The 12,599-nt window shown below is 44.8% G+C and overlaps 1 protein-coding gene and 1 non-coding gene across 2 annotated transcripts in view; both read right to left on the bottom strand.

Annotated features, from left to right (window-relative positions):
- The window catches only part of POLR3E (RNA polymerase III subunit E), a 29,370-nt gene extending 17,995 nt beyond the window's left edge, over positions 1-11,375 (bottom strand). The window contains exons 1-10 of the mRNA XM_062587919.1: positions 11,316-11,375; positions 7,144-7,219; positions 6,966-7,046; positions 5,888-5,938; positions 4,081-4,158; positions 2,441-2,556; positions 2,004-2,086; positions 1,176-1,283; positions 632-681; positions 197-316 (exon numbers count right to left, since the gene is read on the bottom strand). Coding sequence (XP_062443903.1) covers positions 197-316; positions 632-681; positions 1,176-1,283; positions 2,004-2,086; positions 2,441-2,556; positions 4,081-4,158; positions 5,888-5,938; positions 6,966-7,001 — 642 coding nt within the window. The 5' untranslated portion in view covers positions 7,002-7,046; positions 7,144-7,219; positions 11,316-11,375. The remainder of the gene's footprint in view (positions 1-196; positions 317-631; positions 682-1,175; positions 1,284-2,003; positions 2,087-2,440; positions 2,557-4,080; positions 4,159-5,887; positions 5,939-6,965; positions 7,047-7,143; positions 7,220-11,315) is intronic.
- Positions 11,376-11,550: 175 nt separating this feature from the next.
- Positions 11,551-11,632, bottom strand: TRNAL-AAG (transfer RNA leucine (anticodon AAG)). The gene has a single exon. It is a non-coding gene; the product is annotated as a tRNA-Leu (tRNA).
- Between the last annotated feature and the right edge of the window lie 967 nt (positions 11,633-12,599).

Raw genomic sequence — 12,599 nt, 5'->3', positions numbered from 1 at the left:
AGTGTGGAGACCTCAAAATATTTTATAGTGGAGGAAGTACAGAGCAGTGCAGGGTCATTTCAAGCCTACAGACCTACTTTTGTTCGTTATCTTTTGACAATTCCCCAGTTCCCACAGGCCCAGATTTAAAAACAGTTCTAGACGTGGCTGAGCCTTCAGGCGCAGCAGGTTTCCTCTGCAGCCAGCACACAACTACCTTCAAGCCATAATAATGTAGATGGACCCAGTGCTCTTCTGCTTGTCTCTTCTGCAGGAATTCATAGGACTGAACACGCCGTTGACGAGCTTGTTCAGTCTCAGGGCGGGAGAATCGTACCTAAAAGATTTGGACATCGTTAAATGCAGCCGCAAAACCCTCAAAGGAAAACACACCTGCATTATCTGTCATATAAATAATAGAATGCATGTAAATGCCCTTGGCAGCAACGAGGCACAGCTCAAATGAATCATCCCTTGCTATCAGTGCTATCTTTGTACTTGTGCAACAACTGCATGTCCATCTTGCTTCCCCTCCCAAAACTAGGATCGCCAGGACCAGCTGAGGTTTTCTGCCCTTTCATTTGAGCATGAATTGTCATGCCTTCTTGTGAACTTTTGCCTGAACTATTGTAACAAGGAACACTGGACATACAGTGATTTGCTTAACGTCATCTTCAGCTTCATCCTGGGATGAATCACCACCTGCCAAAAAACACAAAAGGATAAAAAAAAAATAGTGAAAGGGTCAAAGCCAATCTGTAACTGTTCAGAGGTCTATTCAAGAAGAGGCAGAACTAGGAGCTACACAGCCACAGGTTCAACATCAGCTCTGCTGAGATACGCAGTGTACAACAGCTCACCTACGCGCCCACCTAGATAGGGGATACTGTTCCCACCAGCAACCAAGGGAGTAGTTTGCTGTGCAGCTTTTCAGAGGCAGCAGTGATAGCCACCACTGCTGCCCTTTGACACTATGCACTGCCTCCTGTCCTTCTGCTGATCCTCCACGCTGTACCTATGTGTTTATGCAGCTACTCTAAAAATAAGATCAGGCAACAATCTATCTGAAAATAGCCATATAATCAGTATGTTATTATACTGAGTACCTTCAGAAGACAATGGCTCTTACCAGTAAAATCATAAAGAAAACTTACATCCCATCTCCCCAAAGCAAACACAATTCGTGGAGAATTTACCTTCGTTAGCAGCTTCTCTTTCTCGGTGTTTCAAATCAGCTTTGTCCAAATAAGTGAAACTTGGCCTCAGCTGAAGAATTCCATGTAGTGGAGTCAGGTGAAGTTCACCTGAAAAAGGAAATTGATGTTGGTCAAAACTATTATTTTCCAGTGTGCAAGGATGGCACTTTTCAGTATCTCATTATCTCCGTAATGGCAAAGCTTCAACTGAACATGAATGTTTAATACATTAAAATATAAAAAAGGATTGAAATGAAAAATTCATACAGTACTTTGAATTTTAAAGGCATATGCAAGATCAAGACCTATCCCTGTCATTTTCCTTTTGTTTTGAAGCCAAATCTTGAAGAGAGCCACTTTGGCTCACACTTCACCTATCCTTCAGGAGACTCCTAGTAAAATAACCATCACTGAAGATAATCTACCTATTTTCATCTCAAATGAGCCTCAGATCAAAACTCTGCTACGGTGTTAGGAAACACAAGAGGGGCAGAAAGTATTGACAGGAAAATAAAACCGCTGTAAAAGATGTAGATAAAAATATAATATAAATAGTATATATCAGGAGCATAAATTTATTGTTATTTCAGGCTATCATGCTGCCTTAGGGTCCTGGAATCATCTACAAATCAACAGTGCTTTGCTATATTATTTACAACCCTGACAGACTTTCTCAAGGACTTAGCGATATTGGTAAGGAAAATTTTTGAAGAAGCATCAGTCAATTAAATATGAACCTAGGCTGCTAAAAGCAAAAAATAAACGGGTCTTATTTTAAGCCAGATGGATATATTTAATTCCTATGAAGGGTAAGCAAAAGAAAGTCACCTTTTTTATAAACAGCAGCTGCATAGCGGGAAACATTACTTGCAGCTTGTGATGAGCAGAAAGTTTGCTTGTCCATCAGCTTCCTGAAAACAATAAACATCTGTGAGATTGTATTCTACAGCAATATGGTATAAGATGCTAAAGGCCTGAAATCACCAATTTCCAAAACAGACTATCAATACTGCATGAAGCAAACATACGCTCATCGTTCTGTCTGCAACACCTGATTTATGAAGCACAGCAAAACCATACGTTACTTTCCAAAAGTCTTGCTATGTACCTTGGGGTTCAAAGCTCCCCTGAAATTGCATACCCACTTTTCTCACCCTTCCCTGAAGCCCTGGCAGAAATACACAATACACACACACAAATATATATATATATATATATATCAATCTCTACCACAAAAAAGAAATGAAGACTAAGAGGACACCTACGAGGAATAAGTACTTGTTTCATCTGTACAGGTGCCATCTACATTGAGAGCAATCTGTTCTCCTTTGCTGCGACAATAGTTAGGATTCAAAGTATCAATGGCCATTTCCAGTTCAACCTAAATAATAAGAAAGGAAATACACACAATTATAATAGCAGAATCCCAAACACATATCAGTTGAACTTCAGTCCCACACTCGTTAACATTTCCACAGGTTTACAGTAAATTTAAATAAATAAGCAACGTCACTCAAATCCATAGGTCAAATCTCATTCATGAAGTCAAGCATCCATGTGGGTTTTTGTAGGATGGGGGCACTTTAACAACAAGGAAGGGATAAATAATCTCCTGTGTAAATGAGCAGGAGCAGAGAAACAAGATTCCTTTAAGCAGCCCTGAAAAATACCCTTCACTTTGTTAAATTATCTTCCACTAAGTTATCACTCTAGTTTACTCATCAAGAGGTCAAATGCACAAATAATACTCTTCAAGCTTGCACAACACTGAGGGTTCATTCTGAACCACTCAAGCTTATGGCTCGTGGGTATCCCATGGTACAAAGTAACTATCTTCTGCTCATAGGCAAAGAGCACAATTGCTGGTAAGTGCAACTGACTGCAGCACTTCCCATTGACTTCAGTAGTTATTCCCGATTTGTACTGATCCTAGCACAGAACCAATCCCCAAACTTCTAGTTACAAGCAGATTTTTTTTCCTTGTCAATTTTTAAGTTTAGACATTCAAAAATCTGTTTTCCTGCACAGCCTCTCTCTTTATATACTGTAACAATATAATCATTTTTCCCCAAGGTGTAAGAAAGCACTTAAATTCATACATCACAGCTGTCACCTTACTTTTTTCCTTTAATATTACTTGCAAATTGAACTAGAGAGTCACAAGTCCCTGCCTGAGATGGCAGATCCCAGGTCTGCACAAGGTTTAGAATACAAATGTTTGCTAATTTTTATAGAAGACTTCCCTAACACAATAGCCATCCTAATTCCAAAGTTCACACATGTGCTTTCCTTAATGATCTCCCATAGCATAATCCTTGTATCACAGAAATAGATTTCTATGACTTCTACATGATAAGGCATCTTCAAATCACACACACGGTTTTGGAATACATCTGTAAGCAAGTACAAACATTCTGGGTTTGGTTATACTTCCACTACCTATTCCTCACTGATTTTAAAAGGACTGTTTGATCCATAGCCAGGAAAGGCAGATGAATCATGACCCATGCAGCCACTGAAAGACAGTTTACCTCCAAAGCTCAACCCTCCTCAGGCCCTATTGTAATGGCCTTGTCTATCAAGATTTATTAGCACAAGCGCCTGCAGACTAAATTAGCATCTGTAACTATGGTTCTCTGAATGATTTTATTTTATATCAAGAGAGTGGATTTTCCATCATGGCTCTAATCCCTTTCTTTATAAATCAGGCTCCTCTCTAGAGGAAACTTTCCTGTCAATTCTGCTTCGCAAATACAATAAAAGACTCCCTCATACCTCCAAGCAGAGAGATATCCTACAAGCAGCTGCACAGTTGGAACAGCTAAATAGCACAAAGTGTTTTTCTGAAGTACATTCTGCACAGCACAAAACAACTTCTATGGACTGGACTTCAATGATAACCAACCTTTTGTTGCTTTGGTTTTATTTTTGCTGATAAATGTGTCACATCATCGTATGTCATAGAAGCCGGACGAATTGGATACTGGAAAACAAATACATTTGATAAAACCTTTTAATTTAAAAATCAAGCACTTCACAGAAATTAACTCAACTTTACTTTTCTCCTCGCATGTAGACCCACTTTCCAGAGGGATACAAGTATCAAGAAAATAAATGAGTGACAGTTCTTCTGAGCTGTTAATGGATTTATGAGAATGGCCTAGAAAAACTACTGCTTTCCCCACAGTCCTCTGCTCTTCTCACTACAGCCTCCTCCTCACTTCCTGCCTGAAGTCAGTCACAATAACCTATAAAACCGGAAAATGTACCACACAGGAAAATGTACCACACATTAGTCCAGCAGTCAGGGCATCATGTTGTGTTGAAAGCAATTAAAATCCCATTCCTCGGTATCAACTCTCTGGAGATTTATTACTCAAAAATAAAATATTTGTAGGTTTACGTCAGCAGTGTTAGCCCACAGGACATGTTCCACATGTAGCCAGCCAAGACACAAGACCCAGTTTTAGTCCCAGGGTCCTCTTTATCTGGACAGTTTGGGAATGCTGAGGAGGGGAAGGGTGGAAACAAAATGAAATCTTCCAGCTATAGCAGCAGCAGTCTGCTGGGAGCTGCCATTTCCCCCAGAACACCCAGAGCCCCCCATCACTAGGCACTGCACATCCCTGAGCGCCCGCTGGTCTCTCGGGGCAAGGCTGCACAGCCCACGCCAGCACACCTGGCTGCCTCCAGCCACACTCTGCCAACGGGTGCTGTGCTGAGCACCTGTACCAGAGGCAGCAGGTCTGTTAGCGAGCACCACCAGTTTATAATGAATATTTCATTCAAATGTCTCAAAAGGCTTCCCATTTTGCTGATGGAGGAAGTGAGACACGAGAATAAAATTGTTCAGAGAGATTCGGTGGCAGAATGGGAAACCAGACCTCTGGCTTCCTAACATACTTCTACCTCTAATCGCTCATTAGTTTTATCCTCACAACATAAGGGGGCTCTTCTGATGCCTTGCACTGGTTTGAATTCCGAACCCAACTTCCCAGAGCAGCCTTGCAGAACTCAACAACTGGGCATAGAGACACATTTGTGGTGATAATCATCTAAAAATCCAGAAGTCTTTTCAATACTCCCTTCTGCAATGGAAAAGATCTCAATATAAACAAATCATGCATTTCTCTCTTTACTCTGCCTAATTTGGTATTCTTGAGTCTACTGACTGCACAGCCTTAAATAGAGCCAGTCTTAGAAGTTTTTTTTTTTTTTTTTTTTTTTAAGCAAAGGTGGCAGAAATCAGTGATGATGGAAGATGGTCAAAGGAGACTGCAGATTTACCCAAACCATGACAAAAAAAGGCACGACCTACCAACAGCACTACTCTAGGGTGTTAAAAGGGAAGAGAGAGTTATTTAATGACACCTCTGTGCCCAGAATGGCCACTCCTCTCTTTTGGCAACAATTTAATACTAAATGTTTCTACTGAGGGAGACCCAAACAGGTTTGCCTGTACCCAAGACCCTGGCAGGCTGAAGCCGCAAGAAAGGCTACTGCTCTATGCATTTATTTATTTTTTTTTCTTATACATACATACATATATGTATAATTTTCTAAAATATATGTATACATATGTGTGTATATATATGCACATACATATATACACACACATATATACATATATATATGCGTATACATACACTTATGTGCATATGTACATATACATGTTCACACACACACTTCCTTCAAAAAGTTAACTTGAATACCTGAAACAGATACAGCTTCTCCAGCAGACTTCTGGCCAGGAACACGTCAATCTAAAAAGCAAACGACTTTCATCATATAAACAGCTATGACCAATCAAACCTCAGATAAAAGTAAAACCCCTAGGGCTCAAATTTTGTCAATTTTAGCACTTCATTAGGAACCCTAATAATAAGGCACAGGTTCATGACTCCCTTGAGGAAGGCTTCCTCTCTGCTGATTTTGACATGAAATTTATTTTTTGTTAGGTTTTTTTTTTGTTTGTTTGTTTTACTATGATGAGGCAGGGGACAGTGGCTCTAGCTAGTCAGCAAACACAACAATGAAACAGAAAAATCTGCCTAAGGGACTGAAGTCATCAAAATGTTCGGCAGAACACAGTTTTCTCTCTTTGGCAGTATGACTGAAAGGTAATTTCATTACCAAATATTTTGTCATAAAATTTTTCTTAAGTAGACAAGACACAAACACATTCAAAAATCTGACTTTGCGTTAGCATTTTGCCACTGGCACCTGAAATCTGCAGACGTTTCATGAGTATCACAGATGGGAGCTGCCATTTTAGCTGCCTTTGGAAACACTCCTGTCAATTCCCACTTCTCATGGCTTTTCTCCTTGTGAGCTTGTCCTTGTACCTCTTACGTGCGAATTTATACAAAAAGTGAGCAAGATACTGTGGCTACTTTTTAGGACATAACAGTCCTTTAAAGACATCCAGAACGATATCACAACTGCTTGTTTTAGAAGAAGACACAAAAACATCTTATCTTCACTTAATTTAATGGGTCAACAAAAAAGATACTCAGCAGCTTCATATTACATAAAATGCATAACTTAAATTTAACAGAAAATAATTCTTCAAAATCATTCTATTTTTTCTCAGCTGTAAGAAATGAAGAATGGAGCCAATGAAAGGGCACAGTGGTACTAGCAAGTTCCCCCCTCATGTTCCTCTTCTAATGCAGACAGATTAAAAAGGGTGCAAAACCTGAGCACATCTCCCTGCTGAGTCTGACACCATGCATGCTATTTTTCCAGCAAGATATGATACCACGAGCTATAGGCTTGGTCCACTTTTACCTCTTGTATAATTGGATCATCTTCTTCATTTGCCATGCTAGGATAGAAAACGCTTTTTCTTGGCTTCTTCTTTGGCACAACCTGAAGGAAAACAAAAATATCTTATGACTCACTACATCTGTGCCATGTACCACATGTAGTATTTGCTCAATTTAACTCGGTTCCTTTCAGTGCTAACCTGTTCAGTCTGTTTTTTGAAGAAATGTATGGGTTCGCATGATCAGATTCCCAATATTCCACAATCTCTTGGCCAACTGCAACCAAAAATAAAAGACAAGTAGATATCTCAAAGATAATTAAGTCCTTGTAATTTTTGTCAAAGTTATCAGCTGTGTAAGAAAGCACTAAATCAGTGCTCTACAGAGCACGTAATGTACTTGCATTAAGTGTATATTTCATATGCTGCATAACTATTACATATTCGTAGCAGCTCGTTTTCCAGCCAGCTTATACACATTGTACCGGTCAGTGCAAGCTCTGAAATAGCCACAGCACCCATCACTGTCACTAACGACAGTCCTATATAGTTCACTGGTTTCACTTCCCAGAAAAAAAAATTTCCTTGAAAGTAGGCAATAGAAAGAGCTTCCAGCTAAAGAGCAGAGGGAAGGAAAAAGCCTGTTCTTTGGGACCAGTCAAAATCCCCTTCTGTAAACGTGCTCTTCTGGATTTCATTCACATGATGTGTTGCAGTCTTGTCTGCTGGCTGAGAATGGGCCTACCACTCTTCAGACTCTATTTCTAAATGAGAGCTCCAAAATGCACTTCTTGGACACCCATGGAGACCTTCACAATCAACAGAACAGCAGATCTTACTTCATAACTCTGACCTCAATATTGCACTCAGTTGCATGGAAATAATCCAAGCTCCTCAGAAGCAAAGCAAAACTAGTCAAAACAAGAACTCCTGGACTGCTCAAAGTGGAGGCAGAAACAAAATAGCCTGCAAGCAATTTCATCTAAATCCTTATCCTGCAAGATAACAAAGTACTTCTGCTTCCATTTAAACAAGGAAAAGCTGAGAAAGGACTGACATGTTGGAGCCTCCTCCAACCTCTTATTAACATGAAGGTTTACCAGCCGCCCTGTTAGGGCCACGCCAACATGGGCTGCAGCCTCGGCCCAGAGACATCTCCACAGCTCTGGGCAAGTTCTGGTGTGCCTCAACAGTGTCAAAAAGCAACAGCCTGGGCCAGACTCCAGGTCATGCTCAGGCAGCACCCTGGAAGAGTAGTCCAGTTGCCTCACTTTGCTCTCTGCAAAATTTCTTCCTTCTTCTGGCAATCTTGCAAGCTTAAACCATAAAGACTAGCAAAGTGTTTATTCTACACAGTATAAAGAAAATAGACTCTGGTATAAGCTGAGGACTAGGTGCTCTGTACCAAAGAATTATCCTGTTCAAATCGCAGTGCAGGAGGCAATATCATGCCTGATTCAAACCTTTAGGTAAAAGCAGGTCCCTCAGCTAAAGCAACAATTGTTTCTCCTGCTGAAATCTAACAGAGATGGATTTACAAATGATGACACTGCAAAAATGTTAATTACTTCAGATCCTTTAAAACACCATTAACCAGCCACTGCTGGTCAAGATAAGCATAAAAAAATATACCTCCTACAAACTGACTGAGAAAAGCTTTAACACCAAAGATCGGGCAAAAAAATAAGATCTATGTTCAGGAACTCTTCCTCACCATCTTCTGCTCCCTGATGCCAGCTTGTTTATTTGCTGGACCTCCTACGGAGGAAGAAAAGAGAAAGAGGCAGAGCCCAAGATCAGCCGGCAATTCAAAGCTTGCAAGAGAAGAAAGAGAAGCTATCATCTATCAATAATTTGTTTTAAATGCAAAGTCCATTGCCCAATTTAAAATGCTCAATACACTTCAATAGACAGGCAGCCTTCTCAAAACATCACATTAAGAGACACACGGATGTCTAAGAAACCTTTCAGAGAAGTTGGATAGGCATTTTGGATACAAGTGTTGTTAACACCACTACACAAGCAAATCTCCATTCAGACACTACCTCTGGTTCATATACTGTCTATGCCAACCTGGCTAGAAATATGACTCCTCATTTTTCACTTGCAGGTGAATTCCTCAGTACCAAAAAAGCACTCTTCCTAGTACAGGACTGGAACTTGCCATCTCATCACGCACCGGTGCATCCCTGATTCTTCCCACCATACAGCCATGTCTGAAATTTTGCTAGTTAATATCTGACATTCATATTTGGGAATTATGTCATAGAAACAGAAAATCTTCGTCGTGAAAAGCCTGTATCTTCAGTTAACTACCAGGCTAGGGCTGTTTCGGCACAACTGTGAGTATGCAACATCAGAGCGAGTAACTAGGAGTCTCCTGCTATTAGACACTCAGTTCTTCCCAGAAATACAAACATGCATATATTATTTTAAAGAAATGAGATTTGTCAGCTCCAATTTTGCTTTCCCCTACTCATGTCTCTTGCATGGCCTGACACAGCAGGTTCACTTAAAGCCAGCCTTGTACACAGCATGGGGCTCTGCAAAAAAATGCAGCAACTGCCGTTTCCACTCAGAGAGAGCCCAGGCTGGGAGGGTGCCTGAGACGCGTGACCACATGGGGTAATGCTCAGCAGGGGGGAGGCCTGGGTTCACCCCCCTGCCCCCAGAGGGGAAATAACCCCCCTATTTCCCTGCCTTTTCTGAGCACCAAGTGTGTGAAATCCTGGTCTCCTCTCCTGAGGAAGTTATTCCACTCTGTGGAAGAGAAATTAAGACTCCCTGGGCTGGGGGGGGGGGGAGGGGGGGAGCAGGGCGGGGGTGATAGAGAGAAAAAAAATTAACATGAAGGACTTGATTTCTGATCTCTCATCTCAGGCTGCTTATGTAATTTTACATGAAATCTCTTTCAGAATCCAGCTGCCAGTGGTTAAACAAAATGTCTGATTATAAAGATTAAATTTTTTCTTATTCCTTTAAGGATAAAAATAACTACTGACCCTAGGAAAAATAACTACTGAATAGGAAGTCATGTGTCCCTGAACAATCTATAACACTCATGCTATTTGAAGGATGCTACCCTGAATCAGACAAGCTTCCACTGAAAATGTGCAGATACAATTCACGTCTACGGTCTACTTAGAGCCTTCTCCTCTTACATATAAGGAATGTAGAAACAAACACCAGAAGAATAATAGCATGGAACTAAACACTACCAAGCATCAGGCATGGTCACCTAAGTATTTGTTTAAAATTATCCTTTTATGTAGATACTTTTTTCCTTTTAAAGGGACTTTCCTGGTGTAAATCAACGTTAATGAAAACTATTAATACATATCATTAAACTTCAGAAATCTTGCAGGAAGGCAAGAGATAAATCTCATTTTTTCTGAGAGGTGATGAACTCTAGGGCATAATGAAAGTGCTCATTAGCTGCCTATAATGTCACCAACTTAGAATCAATGAAGAAAAAAATATTTTTGTGTCCAAAGCACAGGGAAAAGAGGCAATGATGAAGCAGAATCCTGTCTCTAACTTGAACCTGGAAGGGTATTTGGGTGCTAGCTCTACCGTTTTTATTACTGAAAACTTTAAAACAACCGTGAACAGAAAGGCCGCAGCTCTGGATGCCACCCGGCACGAACAGGCTTTGGCCAGACCTGCAAGAAACGCGCCGACATTTCATTAACACCCAGACCCGACGGTACTGACGGCTCCCCCGAAGCGGCAGCACGGAAACCCGAAACTCCTCCTGCGACAGAGCGATGCAGCGCAGGAGCTGCCGCCCTGTCAGCGCCTTACAGCAGCGGCGGCGCCGGCGACGAGGCGGCGCGGCGCGTCCGAACCGGCCGCATCTCCCCCGCCGCCCGCGCGGGCGCCCAGGGTCCCTCGGCCCGGCCCGGCCCGGCCCGGCGCCACGGCAGAACAGCCGCTGCCACGAAGCGCCGAGGCGCCTCGCCAGCGCTCACGGCAATCACGGCTCCGACCCAACTGCCCGCGTCGGCTGCTGCTCGCTCTGCCGGCGCCGAGCCTCGCCCGGCGGCGCCCCCGCGGCGCCCCGCGCTGCGGCAACGCGCCCGCCCGCGCCGCTGCCCTGCGGCGAGCAGCAGCCGGCGCCGCCGAGCGGGCCGCGCCGCGCCGCGGCGCCGCCCTCCTCGCACAGCCGCGAGCCCCCTGCCCCGACGCCGCGCGGGGAAGGGCCGCGGCTCCCGCCCGACCGGCGCCTCCGCCCCCCGGGGCGCGCGGCGCCCGCAGAGAGGCTCGTTCCCGGGAGGCAGAGCCCACCCCGGGCCAGGCCGCGGCCCCCTCCCAGGGCCCCCCGCCGCCCGCGGGCGCCGGGAGGAGGCAAGAGAGGCGCCGCGGCCGCCTACCTGGCGGAGGGCCGGCGCGGGCAGCAGGGCCGCCGGCTCCCGGCGGCGGGCGCGGCGCGGCGCGGCGGGCGGGCGGGCGGGCGGCGCTCAGGCGGCGGCCATGTTGGCGTCGCTGCGGCTGGCACGTGGGGGACGCGGTCCTCCTCCTACCCACAATGCCTCGGCAGCGGCGCGCCCGCCGGGGGGCGCTGCGGCCGCGGCGGAGCCCCGCAGAAGGGAAAAAAAAAGAAGCCGCTGGCAGCGGTGGGATTCGAACCCACGCCCCCGAAGAGACTGGAGCCTTAATCCAGCGCCTTAGACCGCTCGGCCACGCTACCGCCACGCAGGGGCTGTTTTCTGCACAGGATTTACTGCAGCATCAGCCCTGTCTTTTTCGGCCTTTTTTTTTCCCACTTGAGCAGCCTCCACATTTCCACGAACTGGTCCCAGCAGCCGCTCTCATTACCTACTATTTGCACGCCACAAACAGCAGAGCTTGTGTCGCATTCCTGCACCGAAGCCACGGGTGCAGCAGTGCAGAGAGCAGTTACAGAAGCCCAGGGAGCAGCAGAGGCACCTGCGGCCGCGGACGAGCCGCGCGGCTTGGCGGGAAGCTCTGCGGGCGAGCTGAGACACGGCCGGGCCGCGTGGCAGGGCTGCTCCCAGCGCAGCCTGCCTGCGCCCTGGTGAGCTGCCACGGGGATACCACAGTGCAAGGCCCCGAGACACCCCCGGCGCAGCGCCGCTCCCCTCCCCCTGCTCCCGCACCGTGCAGCGGCACCAGGCTCATCCAGCCTTTGAATTCAGGGGAATGGGTCTGCCGGGGGCAAGGCTCCACCTGCACACTGAATACAAAAATTATACATTTTTTTTCCTGACTCAAAGCCCAAGCTTTCTTCATTTGAAAAGTGCAAACTTAGACTTTTATGATTTTTCCTTTTCATCTGCTGTGCTGCAACAGAGACCAGACTGGCAGAGCCTGTAGTGTTACACCAACACAGCCTTCTGCAGAAAGGGTAGGAACACCTCCTCGTTGACCTAGTACCTTGCGAAGGTGCCTTCGGGAGCCTCTGCATGCATTTTGCCTGGAGGTCAGGTGAGATTTCTTGGAAAACGATGCTATTCTTGCTTCTTTGTTAGAGCTGAAGAACTGCATCTGGGAAAGAATTCCAGCCTGAAGTAGGGCCACAAAATCTTAAATCAGGCTGCATTAATGCTGTAATTATGGCAGTCCATTTAAATGGGATACAGAGAATAAACCTGCTGGAGCCTCAGTCCGTTCATCTCCCCCAGTGCGTCCCCCAA

Source organism: Rhea pennata, chromosome 15 (genome assembly GCF_028389875.1).
Source record: "Rhea pennata isolate bPtePen1 chromosome 15, bPtePen1.pri, whole genome shotgun sequence".
NCBI lineage: Eukaryota > Metazoa > Chordata > Aves > Rheiformes > Rheidae > Rhea > Rhea pennata.
The sequence above is the reverse complement of the archived record's forward strand: the minus strand, read 5'-3'. Positions and strand labels throughout refer to the sequence as shown.